This window comes from Rhinatrema bivittatum, chromosome 1, assembly GCF_901001135.1.
Source record: "Rhinatrema bivittatum chromosome 1, aRhiBiv1.1, whole genome shotgun sequence".
Classification (NCBI taxonomy): Eukaryota; Metazoa; Chordata; class Amphibia; order Gymnophiona; family Rhinatrematidae; genus Rhinatrema; species Rhinatrema bivittatum.
In genome coordinates, this window is record NC_042615.1 from 412,853,649 (window position 1) to 412,869,327 (window position 15,679).

General features: G+C 42.4%; 1 protein-coding gene across 3 annotated transcripts in view; it reads right to left on the reverse strand.

Moving 5' to 3' along the window:
* Positions 1-15,679, reverse strand: part of GNE (glucosamine (UDP-N-acetyl)-2-epimerase/N-acetylmannosamine kinase) — a 320,201-nt gene that overhangs the window by 17,137 nt on the left and 287,385 nt on the right. For all 3 annotated transcript variants that reach the window (XM_029602629.1, XM_029602641.1, XM_029602639.1), the window contains one exon: positions 13,122-13,343. In XM_029602629.1, the coding sequence (XP_029458489.1) occupies positions 13,122-13,343 (222 nt within the window). The remainder of the gene's footprint in view (positions 1-13,121; positions 13,344-15,679) is intronic.

Here is a 15,679-nt window from a genome sequence, read left to right on the forward strand (position 1 = left end):
TGTTCGTAGTGGTTTACACATTACACTCAAGGTGCAATTGACTCATGGTTTGATTCAGAAGCAATATATTTTCCATTTTATTCTCCATTCCTAATATTCTATTTGCTTTTTTTTTTTTTTTTAATCACAGTTGTACACTGAGCCGAGGATTTCAAAGATTCTAAGCTCCTTTTCCTGGTTAATGACTCCCAATACAGAATCCAGCATTGGGTACCTGTAGTTGAAATTTAACGTGGAAAAGTGAAAAATGGCACATAAGGGAAAAAACAAATCCCATCTGCTATTCAGTTGCCTAGATTTCCAATCTCACAAGGTCCTTCTAATGTGGACAAGTGTAAATTAATGCACTAATGGGCCTATACACTACAGTGTGCTCCGACGGAGCGTACTGTTAACCTGCCATTGGACACGCGTTTTCCCTTACCCCTTATTCAGTAAGGGGCGGAAAACGAGCGTCCAACTCGCCGAACCTAATAGGGCCCTCAACATGCAAATGCATGTTGAGGGCCCTATTAGGTATTTTCGCGCGTGATTCAGTAAGTAAAATGTACAGCCAAGCCGCACATTTTACTTTCAAAAATTAGCGCCTACCCAAAGGTAGGCGCTAATTTCTTCGGGCACCGGGAAAGAGCACAGAAAAGCAGTAAAAACTGCTTTTCTGTGCACCCTCCTTAATATCATGGCGATATTAAGTGAGAGGTCCCGAAGGGTAAAAAAAGTAAAAAAAAAGAAAGAAAGAAAGAAAAAAAATTTTTTAAGTCGGCCGGCTGCTGTCTGGTCGAAAACAGGACGCTCAATTTTGCCGGTGTCCGGTTTCTGAGCCCGTGGCTGTCAGCGGGCTCGAAAACAGACGCCGGCAAAATTGAGCGTCGGCTGTTAAACCCGCTGACAGCCACCGCTCCGGGCCAAAAGGAGGTGCTCCTTTTGCCCGTTTCTACCGCCGGACCTAATTTAAATACTGAATCGCGCGCACAGGCGGACTTTATGGAATTCCTAACATTCTGTTTGCTTTTTTTGACTGCTGCAGCACATTGAGCTGACGATTTCAATGTTTTATCTACTATGACGCCTAGATCTTTTTCCTGGATGGTAGCTCCTAATGTGGAACCCAACATCGTGTAACTACAGCATGGGTTTTTTTGTCCCTATATGCATCACCTTGCACTTGTCTGTATTAAATTTCATCTGCCATTTGGATGCCCAATCTTTCAGTCTTGCAAGATCCTCCTGCAATTTGTTACAATCCACTTGTGATTTTAACTACGCTGAATAATTTTGTATCATCTGCAAACTTGATTACCTCACTCGTATTCCTTTCCAGATCATTTATAAATATATTGAAAAGCACCGATCCAATTACAGATCCCTGAGGCACTCTACTGTTTACCCTTTTCCACTGAGAAAATTGACCACTTAATCCTACTCTCTGTTTCCTGTCTTTCAACCAGATCGTAATACACGAAAGGACACACCTCCTTATCCCATGACATTTTAGTTTCCTTAGAAGCTTTTTATGAGGGACTTTGTCAAACAGCTTCTGAATATTCAAATTCATTACATGTACTGGTTCACCTTTATCCACATGTTATTAACCCCTTCAAAAAAATAAAGCAGATTTGTGAGGCAAGACTTACCTTGGGTAAATCCATGCTGTATTCCATTAAACCATGTCTTTCTATATGCTCTTTGATTTTGATCTTTAGAATAGTTTCCACTATTTTTCCTGGCACTGGCCTATAGTTTCCTGGATCGCCCATGGAGCCCTTTTTTTTTTTTTAATTTATGTTTATTCAACTTTTCAATTTTTCAAATAGGATATTACACAGTTTGTAAACATAATACACTTCTCAAAATAAATCATAACAAGATTTACGAATATACATTCTGTGAAAAACCTAGAAATTCTTCAATAGTAATTACAGAACCTGGTTAATAATACAGAGCAGTTGTTTTCAGGAAATAAAACCTTAAAGAAATATGAGCCAAAATTCTGTAAATCCCCAATTACTAAAGTAGTCTATGGGGTCAGGAGTTAAGGAATGCACGCAATTGTTCAGGTTGGTTAAAAACATATCGCGTGTTCTGATGTATTATGATACATTGGCATGGGAACCGCAAGATGAATTTATCACCACGTGTTATAGCCTTATCCCTTAATGTTAAAAATTCTTTCCTCCTTAATTGTGTATTATAAGCTACATCTGGGAACACTCTAATCGGTTGACCATGAAAATTAGAATTTTGGTTCCTAAAGTACAATCTAAGGATAGAATCCCTCTGGGAAATATCTGCAAAAGAAACCATAAGGGTAGATCGAGTATCTGCATGTCAGAAGATTTTTCCAACAATTCTGATAAATCTATATCTTCATTCTGTTCTACCTGATCTTTTACTTGTGATGAATTTACTTTTTCTTTTTCAGTTATATAATATATTCTAGATATTAATGGAATTGTTGAATCAGTAAATTTTAGAACATTTTTTAGATAGCTCTTAAAAAGTTCTTTAGGTGAAAGTAAATGAGTCTTTGGGAAATTCAAGACTCTCAAATTTACTCTTCGAATCTGATTTTCAAGTTGTTCTAATTTATCAGAATGAATTTTTTCCGATTTAATTAGGTTCAGCTGTACTTTTTCTAATTCACCAGTTTTAATTCCCAAATTTCCTACTACTTCATCCAGCTTTTCAATTTTTACTTGTAACACTTTATTACTGCTCAAAGTTTCTTGTACTAAGGAGGTCAGTTCATTAATAGATTTTTGCATGGTGAATATCATGTTACCTATTCCCTCCAGGGTAAACTTTGTAGGAGGAATTACTGCAATATTAGACATCATTTCTTCCTTATCCCCCTCTATCCCTTGCTCTTTAGCAGACATTTCGGTACTAGGTTTCCTCTCTTGATCCTTTATAACCAAAAAGCTAGGTTCCAACAAAGGCGGATGTATATTCTCCACCCCTTTCTGATCGACCGAATAAAGGACCAAGTTTGAGTTGGGTTCCTCGAAAACAAGTTCTCCACCACCCTTTACCGTTGGTGGCTCAGGAGTCACTGGGGCACCAGGGCTTAAAGATGTCTCATATGCCAAGGAATTCAGTCCCTGCTCCTGGGCTAAAATTCCAGCGGCATCGCCACCTGGTGTTAATTCAAAGGCTCTCACAAAGAGATCTGAAATACGTGGCTGATTTTCATTAGCAACTGGAGTGGAAGTCACAGTTTTCCCCTTCCTCTTGGTGTGGGGGCATTACCAAGATAGGTTAGGGCCAACATTTAATATATAAAAACCAAGTACCTTAGATGTTATGATCCTTTGAGACACAATTCCATTAATTCAGGTTCCGTTGACTGCCAAAACAAACTTGATAGAATTCTCCGCTGAACCCCGGTCGAATCCCGGCGAAGCCCTGCAAAGCTGCGCGCCTAAGAGGCGCGCGTCTTTGGCGGCGCACCGTTCAGATGCCGCTGTTATAGGCGTCTGGCAAGGCTCCGCCCTCCGACGTCAGAGCCCGGAAGGAAATCGAAATTAGGCTAGGCAGTGTCCCCTCTGCTCAGGCATCAATGAGAAGAAATTTATGATAACAGGTAAAGTATCTCCAAGCAGCGGACTGCTGTTACCTGCCAGCAGAAGATGTTTAAGCAGCAAAATTCTCCCCTTCAGATGCCGCTGTTATAGGCGTCTGGCAAGGCTCCGCCCTCCGACGTCAGAGCCCGGAAGGAAATCGAAATTAGGCTAGGCAGCGTCCCCTCTGCTCAGGCATCAATGAGAAGAAATTTATAACAGGTAAAGTATCTCCAAGCAGCGGACTGCTGCTACCTGCCAGCAGAAGATGTTTAAGCAGCCTGGAGCCCTTTTTAAATATTGGGGTTACACTGGCCACCCTCCAGTCTTCAGGTACAATGAATGATTTTAATGATAGGTTACAAATTTTAACTAACAGATCTGAAATTTCATTTCTGAGTTCCTTCAGAACCCTGGGCTGCATACCATCCGGTCTAGGTGATTTGCTACTCTTTAGCTTGTCAATCTTGCCTATTACATCTTCCAGATTCACTGTGATTTGGTTCAGTTCATCTGAATCATCACCCTTGAAAACCATCTCTGGAACTGCTATCTCCCCAACATCCTCATGAGTAAACATAGAAGCAAAGAATTAATTTAGTCTTTCTGCAATGACCTTATCTTCCCTAAGAGCCCCTTTAATCCCTCGGCCATCTAATGGTCCAATCGACTCCCTCATAGGTTTCTTGCTTCGGATATATTTAAAAAAGTTTTTATTATGAGTTTTTGCCTCTATGGTCAACTTCCTTTCAAATTCTCTCTTAGCCTGCCTTAGTATTTTGCACTTAACTTGACAATTCTTATGCTTTTTCCTATTTTCTTCAGATGGATGCTTCTTCCAGTTTTTGAAGAATGTTTTTTTGGCTAAAATAGTTTCTTTCACCTCACCTTTTCACCATGCTGGTAATAGCTTTGCCTTCCTCCCACTTTTCTTAGTGCATGGAATACATTTGGACTGCACTTCTAAGATTGTATTTTTAAACAATGTCCATGCCGGTTGTACACTTTTAACCTCTGCAGCTGCACCTTTCAGTTTTTTTCTATTTTCATTATTTTATCAAAGTTTCCCTTTTGAAAATTTAGTTTTAGAGCTGTAGAATTACATATTGTCCCCTTCCAGTCATTAGTTCAAATTTGATCATGTTATGTTCACAATTGCTAAGTGGCACCACCACCGTTACCTCTCTCACAAAACATGCATTTCACTAAGAATTAAATCTAAAATAGCTCCCTCTCTCATTGGTTCCTGAACCAATTGCTCCATGAAGCAGTTGTTTATTCCATCCAGGAATTGTATATGTCTCTAGCCATGCCCTGATGTTGCATTTACCCAGTCAATATTGGGGTAATTGAAATCTCCCTTTATTACTGCACTGCCAAATTGGTTAGCTTTCATGATCTTTTTTAGCATTTCTTCACCTGTCTGATCATTTTGGCTAGGTGGATGATATTATACTCCTATCACTATACCTCTTACCCAACACACATGGGATTTCAACCCATATAGATTCTACTGAGCAATTAGTCTCTTGTATGATCTTTATCCTGTTGGATTCTATATATCTTCCCGGACATGAAGTGGTACACCCCCACAAAGTTGATCCTCCCTATCACTGTGGTATAATTTGTACCCTAAAATAGCACGGTCCCATTGGTTATCCTCCTCCCAACAGGTCTCTGAGATGCCAATTATGTCTATCTTATCATTCACTGCTATACATTCTAACTCTCCCATCTTACTTCTTAGACTTCTGGTATTGGCATACATACATTTCAAAGTGTGTTTTTTTGTTTGTATTAACAACCTTCTTTTCGGTTGATATGGATAATTTGGAATTCTTTAGCTCAGGTGATTCTTTACTTATAGGCACATGGGCTGCTTTTGCTTTCATCGGAATCTCTCTGTTGGGATGCCCTAACTTTCCTGTTTCATTAGTATCCTTCAAAGATACATTCCTCCGAACCATGCACTGCTGAGTGATTGTCGGCTTTCCCCCTTGTTCTAGTTTAAAAGCTGCTCTATCTCCTTTCTGAAAGTTAGTGGCAGCAGCCTGGTTCCATTCTGGTTAAGGTGGAGACCGTCCTTTTGGAAAAGTCTCCCCCTTCCCCAAAAGACTGCCCAGTTCCTTACACAACTGAATCCCTCTTCCCTGCACCATCGTCTCATCCACGCATTGAGACTCTGGAGCTCTGCCTGCCTCTGGGGACCTGCATGTGGAACAGGGAGCATTTCAGAGAATGCCACCCTGAAGGTTCTGGATTTCAGCTTTCTACCTAAAATCCTAAATTTGGCTTCCAGAACCTCTCTCCCACATTTTTCTAAGTCGTTGGTGCCCACATGTACTATGACAGCCAGCTCCTCCCCAGCAGTGTCTATAATCCTATTAGGCGACGCATGAGGTCCGCTACCTTCACACCAGGCAGGCAAGTTACCAGGTGGTCCTCACATTCACCAGCCACCCAGCTATCTACATTTCTAATAATCGAATCACCAACTATGGTGGCTGACTTAACCCTTCCCTCCTGGGCAGTAGCCCTGGGAGACTTGTCCTCAATGCAAGAGAACAATGCAATACCTGAATATAATCTGCTTTGAAGTGTCATGAAAAGAATATAAAATAAAATAAAAAAAAGATACAGATAAAATGTTTGTAGCTTGCTTACTGTACATGCAAAAGTTACAGCTATCCAAGACAAAATGTTCTAAGAAAAGAATTTTAGTTCTGTTGTTGCTAGAGGCTTGAATAGCAATTTCATGAGATGGCCTTGAACTATGTTTAGATCCTCCCAAAAGTAAGAAGATTTTTAACTGGAAGTTTAAGATGAGTTAGTTCTTTCATGAACCTGGCAATTGTAAGTTGCTGGGAGATAGTAATTCCTCCAGAATTCTTGTGGTATGTTCCTATAGCATTGACTAAGTTTTCAATCCTGAGTGTGTTAGGCTTAAGAGTTAATGAATTAATTGTGGAATAGGATACTTAAAAGGGTTCCTACTGACTTGTGAACATGAGACGAAAAATTCTTTTCTATTTGAAGTTGTAAAGTCTTCTGGTAGAGCATCTTCTTGATGCTAGAATAATCTTAGTCACTTCAGCAGGCAACTGAACAGAAGATACTAGCTGACTTTTAACATCTATGCAGTCAGAGCTAAAGACTAAAAGTTGGGATGAAGATAATATCCATTGTAGTGAGTGATCCAGGGCTCAGGATATTTTCACTTTTAATGTCTGAACAGTTAGGGATCATAGCCATGGAAACCAAATTTGACATGGCCAAAAAGGGGCTACCAAAATAATTATACCTTTTCTTCTTAACTTTTGAATTGACAGTTATATGTAATGTATAAAGAAGCTCTTGATTCTATGGAAATAAAAAGGCATCTGTTGCCAGACTATGCCCTGCTGGTGACCTGAAGCAGGAGATTGTTTAATTGTGTTGCAAATAAATTTAAGGTATTCATTTATGTATTTCTAAAATGTATATTCTGTTCTATCAGCCACGCTAGGAGGATTACAACACTAGTGTGCACCCCCTTGTGCGTGCAGACCCCAGATTTTATAACATGCGAGCGGCTGTGTGCGCATGTTATAAAATAGGGCGTACATTTGTGCACGTCAGGTAGCGCGCACAAATGTAGGCTGCACGCGTAGGTTTAAAAATCTGCCCCATATTATAATACATTTACAGGATGCCGAAAGTAAAATACTTCCTGTGTTACCTAATGGTTCATGTGGCTGTACTTGGTGACTTAGCTTGTCTATTTAGTTTTGGTTCCCTGGGAAATGCATCTTCTGAAAAACTTACCATTTCCATATTTTCTGTTTTGTTTTTTTTGACAGATTGAAAGAGCCTGTTCTCCCTGGTTTATTGAAATAGAACAACACTACTTGTTTTTCTGAATTAATAACACTTTCTTCTTTAACCAGCAATTGAATAATTTTAAGCCATTGAAGATTACCCTCAGCTCTAGATTTAAGAGGCACAATCTTTCCTGTGTAGACCAAGTTCTTTGAAAGGTGTTCAGATAAGTTCCACATCTTTGGTTGGAGGTATCTTACTATAATTTGAAATTGAGGTTGGGGGAAAAACACAGACCTTTCAACATATTTGCAGAGTCTATCCATCATGTCAGAGAATGGATGAGAGAATATATTTACTTTGTGGGACAGTGGCTGTAGGGTATGGGTTCCACTGATATTTTGGGTACCATTAAAGATGTCTCATGTTGAGATGAGCAACTTGGACTGTTGCATGTGGTCCAACATCTTCATGCAGAAACATGCAGATGCCCGTTCTGATCTGAAAGAGTATGGCTTATTTTGGTTAGTTCGCAAACTCTGATGAGAAGAATGCTTTCCCTCATGTGATTATCCAGGCAGGCTCCTATGAAATCTATTACATGAGTCAGTTCCAAACTGGATTTTGGAACATTAATGATGAATCCTAAGGATTGAAGGATGTTCATCATATGGAGTGTTGATGAATGATTTTCTTAAAGAGTATAGCTGCATATAAGCCAATCATCTAAATATGGAAAACAAGTATATTGTTCTTTTTGAGGGGCAGCAACACATTTTGTGAACACCTTGTGTGCCATAGAGAGGCTGCAAGGGAGAACTCAATATTGAGAATGATCGCTGGCTATGAAGAATCATCAAATTTTTCTGAGAGCTTTCTGAATGGAGATATGCATACAGGCATGCTTGAGATCTAAAGTTGTTGATCTCCAAATGAGGAAGGATAGTTTCTAAAGAGCTCATCTTGATCTTTTCTTTCATCAGGTGTTTGCTGAGATACCTAATATCAAAGATGGGATGGAGACCTCCCATCATCTTTAGAACAGAATCCTAAGTTTCTTTGGATCTGGTTCCAGTACACTTGCATGAGAAGGACTGACAGCTCTTGTTGGAGGAGTTGAAACTGTACTGCATTTGTGGACTGCTTTTATTGAAGTATTGTTTAGGGAAAGAGGATTTGAAATGCAAATGGGAACCCTGTTTATGATCTCTAAAACCCAACAGTCTGTTATGGCAGAACATAGTGAGCTGAAGAGTTGAAGGCTGTTTGGACCCAACTGGGAAGCTCTGCCGATATTGTAGTCAAAAGCTAGGAATAGATTTTGGTCGCATTTGTTGGAAAGTCTTGGGCTATTCTCTGTCCTTAGCATGTGACGTGCTCTTTTATTACTGGTGCTGTTTCGGGTGAGGCTGCTGAAAGGAGCAAATCTTGTAACTGGCTGCTCAGTAGGAGCTAATGAAAGGATAAGGAGAGTGAACAGTGATCTTTAATGAAATACACTGTTTTTTAAAATTTTCTCTCCAGAGATTATCCCCTGAGAATGCAGCATCAACTAGCTTTTTGTGAACATCCTGAAGCCTGGATGTTATTACAGATCTGTCATACACATCACAAGCTGATCCTAATTAGATGTTTCCCACATTCTTCTGCTTCTTGAAGTACAGGAATAAAATGATTCATAGAATCCAAAGGAAGCTGCTGGGTCATGTCTTGGAAGCTCTGCAAGAAGTTATACATTTATTTATTTATTTATTTAAAAGTTTGCATATACTGCTCTCTCCAAAGGATTGTTCGTAACAATTTACAATGTTACATTCACAATATTAAACAGATTTAAACAAACATTACATTAGAATAAAATATTAATACAGCATGAATCTAATTCTGCAATCTATACAAGCTGATAAGATGATGTTACTCTTAGATGCTAAGGGGCGGATTTTAAAAGGCGCGCGAATAGCCTACTTTTGTTTGCGCTCCAGGCGCAAACAAAAGTACGCTGGATTTTAGTAGATACGCGCGGAGCCGCGCGTATCTGCTAAAAACCTGGATCGGCGCGCGCAAGGCTATCGATTTTGTATAGCCGGCGTGCGCCGAGCCGCGCAGCCTACCCCCGTTCCCTCCAAGGCCGCTCCGAAATCGGAGCGGCCTTGGAGGGAATCCTCTAACGCCCTCCCCTCACCTTCCCCTCCCTTCCTCTACCTAACCCACCCCCCCGGCCCTGTCTACACCCCCCCTTACCTTTCTCCGGGGATTTACGCCTCCCGGAGGGAGAAGTAAATCCCCGCGCGCGAGCGGGCCTCCTGCGCACCGGGCCGCGACCTGGGGGCGGGTACGGGTGTGGCCACGCCCCCGGACCGCCCCGGGCCGTAGCCACGCCCCCGTACCCGCCCCCAAAACACTGCCGACACGCCCCCGAAACGCCCCCCTCGGAGAACCCCGGGACTTACGCGAGTCCCGGGGCTCTGCGCGCGCCGGGAGGCCTATGTAAAATAGGCTTCCCGGCGCGCAGGGCCCTGCTCGCGTAAATCCGCCCAAAACCGGGCGGATTTACGCGAGCAGGGCTCTGAAAATCCGCCCCTAATGTTCTAGCATGGATTATAGAACCTATCCTGTTTTAATTCAATATTGAATGCTTTTTTAAACCAGTATATTTTAAAACTACATTTAATTCTTTTAGGTTTGTGCAGGTGCGAAAGATATCAGTCAAGGCATTCCAAAGAATGAGGCATGCAACAGATATGACCATTTTCTTACCATGTATTGTACCATATATAGTTGATGAGCAGCTATTCTGGATATTAACAAATGAAAAGCTTCATTGCCATGGTGTATAATAACTTGGCATGTTTCCTCAGGGGGGTGCTGATTTCATTACCTCTAACTCATGAGTGAGCTTACTCCTAGTGGAATTCTGCGCAAAAAATTTTAAAATTTTGCATACTTTATATTAGTCAAAATAGCAAAGTACATCACAGTCTTTTCTGCATTACATTTTAAAGTAATTACTTAAAGTTCTTACTTAAAGATGTAGTTCTAAATATTTTGAGCAGAACTTCCCTAGAGGTGCATTGTGTAAGTGTCCCTTCCACACTCTTTTCTTCCTACTCCCCTGGCCAGACCTTTCACTTTGCCTTCTTAGGCCCCAATGCCTCCACCCTCCACAGTATCTCCCCATCCCCTCTAAGCTCAATTCCTTCCACTATCTCCACTCCGAGAGTTTGACTCCTCTCTCAATACTGCCCCCTCACACTCACACACTGTTGCGACCGTTGGTCTTCGACGGCTTCACCCCGCCTTCCTCTCACTACTTGCGGCTCCTCCCGCTCACCTCGGACTACTGGCTGCTGCGGCGTCTGTTTGCCGTCCTCTCCAGCGTCCCTGGACCGGCTTTGGTGCTGCCTCCCACCATGATCCTCCAAGGTACCTTAGGGCGCGTGCGCGCATGCCTCCCTCATCTTTATTTCCACACTGGCGCAAACCTCAGGGGCATCTCCCTGATATGACGTCACGCTGCCCGGATATTTAAGCCTACAGTATTTGCTAGCTCATCGAGTTAGCAACGGTAACTCTACGAATGGGATTCACTCTCTGTACTGAAGCTGCTCTTCCACTCCAGCGCTATCTGGAACTCTTACACCCTTCGGGGTTGCTAACGGGGTACCTGCTCCTCGGGGGCCTCTTCTGCTTCTTTCAGGTGCTATCAGGAAACCAGTACTCACTCCTCGAGGGCCCATGTTCCCTGAGTCGCTGCCTGCATCTTCAAACCTTTCTACTTGGAAGACTTCACTAACAGTTTCCATCTGTGAGTACAACTACCATCTATTCCACAGTACTGCTTCACTGGAACCAGGTACTTGCTCCTCAAGGGCCTGCCCTCTGTTCCGGTGCCAGACGTCTCGTCTAGTGGAATCTCTGTTACTGCTACGTGAGGGGGGAGAATAGCTAATAGCCTCATCAACATGAATTTAATGTGATGAGCGCTATTAGCTTCGCAGGGGGTGTTGGACGCACTAATCAGGGGTGGGTCTTACCCAGGATGTAGCGTAAGGGGTTGTGGACGTGCGTCCAACCACGGGTTAACCAATGCGCATGGCTGAGCACACCGTATTGCATCAGCCTGCATGTGAGGGGGCCTAAACAAGGAACACAGTGGTCATGTTTATTGCAGAAGAAAATCTTATAGAACCAGGAAAGGCATTTTTAAAGCACGGTTTGCTTTCTGCAATTATGAAGGCAGCTGAGGTGAATCTGAACTCAACTTTGAGACAAAAAAGTAAAATTACTACAATTCTAAAAACCTTTTTTGTGATTTGTGAAAAAAATAAAAAGGGAAGAAATGAAAAAAATACTCTGTAAGAGAAACAAATATAAAATAACAAAAATCTTCGACAAATTGCTTAAAGACCAAGAAAGAGCAGAGATAAAGAACAGCAAACAAAACTATAAGGCCTATCTAGTTTACCCATTTACTCCAACTACTCAGATTTACAATCTCTACCACTGCTTCAGAAATCTCCTGTGTTTGTCCCATGCTTTCTAGTATTCAGGTACTGTCCTTGCTCCACCAACTCCAATAGAAGGCTGTTCCATGAATTCACCACCCTTTCTGTAAAGAAATATTTCCTTAAATTACTCCCGAGTCTATCCCCTTTCACCCTCATCTCATGACCCTTCATTCCAGAGCCTCCTTTCAATTGAAAGAGGCCCACATCCTGTGCATTGATACCTCTGAGGTATTTAATGTCTCTATCATGTCTTCCCTATCCAGCCTTTCCTCAATCTTTAAATTCATCCCCATATGCTTTACAGCGAAGACCACGGACCATTTTACTAATCACTTTCTGGATCAACTCCATCTGGTTTATATCTTTTTGAAGATATATTCCACAGAAATATACAGGGTATTCCAAATGAGGTTTCACCAGGGACTAATATAGGGGCAATATTGAGTATTGAGTGCAATTCTCAAGAAAATATAGTGGAACTAATAAAGGTACAGAAAACAGCAACAAAATGATAAACAGGCTAGGACTCTTCAGGTTGGAGAAGAGATGACAAAGGCGATATGATAAAAGTTTATAAAATCATGAGTGGGGTGGAACAGGTAATTAGCAATGGTTATCTTTCTCCTTCAAATAGTACTAGGACTGGTGATACTCCTTGAAACTAACAGGTAGCAGATTTAAAACAAATTGGAGAAAGTATTTTTTTTCACTCAACACATTAAGCTGTGAAAATTGTTGCCTGAGGATACGGTTAAGGCATCTAGCATAGCTGGATTTAAAAAGGGTTTGGACAAGCTCATGGAGGAAAAGTCTATAAACAATTATTAACCAGGTGGACTTGGGGAAACCTACCACTTATCCTTGGGAGTGAGCAACAAGGAATTGCATCTATTCCTTGGGATCTGTTGAGTACTTATTAATGACCTGGATTGGCCATTGACAGGCTGCTGTGCTCAATGGATTTTTGGTCTGACCCAACATGTCATATCTAAAGTTCTACATGTATTGTCTCCTCTGACCTAGCCCTGCCTTTGATCCCACTTATTTTCTCCATGGATAAAATTATGCACACTGTTGATCCCCATGTGCACTTTTACCTGCGTGCAAGATGGGCAATTTTCAGACAGCTCTTTTATCTGGGTAAATGGCTTTTGAGAATTCTGTAGTGAGAATGTGTTCTCATTAAACTAGCACAAAGCACAGTTGAAAATGAAACATGAGTCCTACAAATTATTTTTACATGCATAATGAATACCTGTGCCGGTGATAACTGTTACAAAATCTTCCATGCCTTTGCCTTTCCCATACTTTCTTTCTGCTAGAGCTGCACAATTTCCATCATTATCTACCCACACTGGCAGGTGGAGGGCATCAGAAAGAGGAGTCCTCAGGTTCACACAACTCCATTCATGAATCAGCTTTGTGGAATTCAGCACAATTCCTTCATGGGGATTGACTCGTCCACCAGTGGAAATACCTGTGGAAAGAAAAATTACAAATTCACTTTTTATATTAAATATTCGAGTTGTTATTGTTGACTCTCTCACAGACACAGTGAAGGAAGAATCACGAAAGAATTTCTTTGTGTTTTGGTATGGTCATTGCTTTTTTTTGAACCAGTGTCTGATTATCCACTGATTTTCAAGCAACATGATAAAATTATTGTAAGTCATGTACCCACAGAAGCAAAGTGCTGTAACCACTTCTGGTTACAATAATTTGCTTTCATCACAGAAGTAATTACAGACCCTGCCTCTGAAATGGTTAATGCTGTGACAAGATGCCTGAACTGCATGCTGGGATATACAAGCTGTTTTTTGTGCGTTATACCAAAAGTGGTCAACCTGTGGCTTGGGAGCCACATATGGCTCTTTCATGTGCAAAATGTGGCTCTTGCCCTTCTGGGCCACAGTACAACTAAGCAGCACTGCAGAGTACCTGAAAGAAGAGGATGGAGTTGGAAGCACACACATTAGAACATAGCAGAGAAGAACCATTTTCTCCAATCCCTCTCCTCCTGACCTCACAATGCTGCTAGTTGCTGCAGAGACATAAGAGAGGAGATGGAGGAGGAATCAGGGACTTTTCTCAGCTCATCCGTGTGCTCTACCTTCTCCTTCCCACTTCTGCAACCTCCACCTCCCTGTCTGCAGCCAGCAGCAATGAAGGACAGGAGGAGAGGGAATGGGTGAGACTGGAGCTTAGAGGACAGCAAAAAAAAGCCAGTCAGCTCCCTGCTCCAGCTCAAACCCCTCATCACATCTTCTGTCTTTGGTCTGCTGTCTGGAGAGAAGTGCTAAAGTGTACACAGCCCCAGGACCAGCAGCTCTCTGTGCTCCCAAGACTTGGGATTCAGCTGACAGCAGGGGGAGGGAGGAAGGAGTCCCCCAGAGCTCTAGTAAGGGCTGAATGATTTATGGAAAAGGAAAAGGTGTAAATGTTAGAACGGGGCAAACATAACTGATGAATACTTGAGGTAGTGCATGAAGTGAATATTGGGGAAGTGAGGGGTATGAATGCTTGATGGAGAAGCGGGGGGGGGGGGGGGGGGTGGGGGGGAATGCTTCTGGAGGCAGTGATATGAAAAGGGGTGAATGTTATGAGAATTGGGGGAAACATCACAAGGAGAATATGGTTTCCCTCCTCATCTCCCTGAACTCAGCAATGTAAATTGGACTTTCTGGAATCTTATTTCTCTCCAGGATCCATGCTGCCACCTGTTCTGCAACAGGTGTTGAGGGGATCAGGGCTTTTTTGGGGGAAACTAAGGTAGGAAGAGAGGGCTGGGATAGGGTGTTGTATAAGAGCAATGTTGGTGGGGGGGGGGAGGGGGAATGAAGGGGGCATGAGAGAGCCAGGGATAGGGGTAGAAGGGAGTCAAGGAAACAGGGAAAGGCAGTAGAGGTGTGTGAGAAAGACAGGCAAGAAAGCTAGTGGTTGTGATAGGGGAAAAGTGGGAAGTGAAAAAACAGAATTGGTGTCAGCATGGGGCAGAGGTAATGATGAGGTGCGGGGTGTGAGGGAGCCATAGTTGGTGAAAAGGGAGAGGAAGGGTTAACAGAGCCAGAAGGGGTGATGGGGTGTGGAGGGATGAATTAGCCAGATATAGTGACTGGGAGGAGGAAGGATGTGAGAGAGAGAGACTTGGAGGAAGGGGAGATTTCTTCTAAGGGAGTGAATTGAAAAGAGACAACTGTCAGGAGTATGTGAGAGAGAAAGAGAGAGAGAGTCAAAAGGGCTGATGAAAATGAGCTGCTTTGCATGCAAAGCAGATCATGCCTAACTCATTATACCAGAGCCCCGTTATTTGCTGAAAAGTTAGCTACAAATCAAAAGGTATAGCTAACTTTTTCCCAGATGTCCCGATGCTCTGGGGCTGCTGTTTAAAGGGCCACCAATGGACCAAAATGGTCCCCCCAAAGTGTCTGCTTAAACCCCTGTCCACCCCTCTGCTGCCTCTAGAGGTGGCCCAGCAGGGGCAAAAGTCCAAAAATAGATTTTAAAGTTGCGCAACAATGCCCCACTCCCCCAAATCCCTCCCCTTTCAAAAAAAAAGTTACTCCCAGTTCAAATCCTCCCCCATCTCCTCCTGCCCACTCACCGTGACCCCCTTGCTTCCTTAAAATAAGTCACTGGTAATTTAGTAGCCACCCCCAACCTAGCCCACTCTCCAGAACCCTCCACACCTCAGAACATAGAAACATAGAAATAACAGCAGAAAAGGACCAAACAGTCCATCCTGTCTGCTCAGCAAGTTTATGGTAGCATCTGCCACGCCATACAGGTCACTCTCATAATGGCAGCATCTGCTGA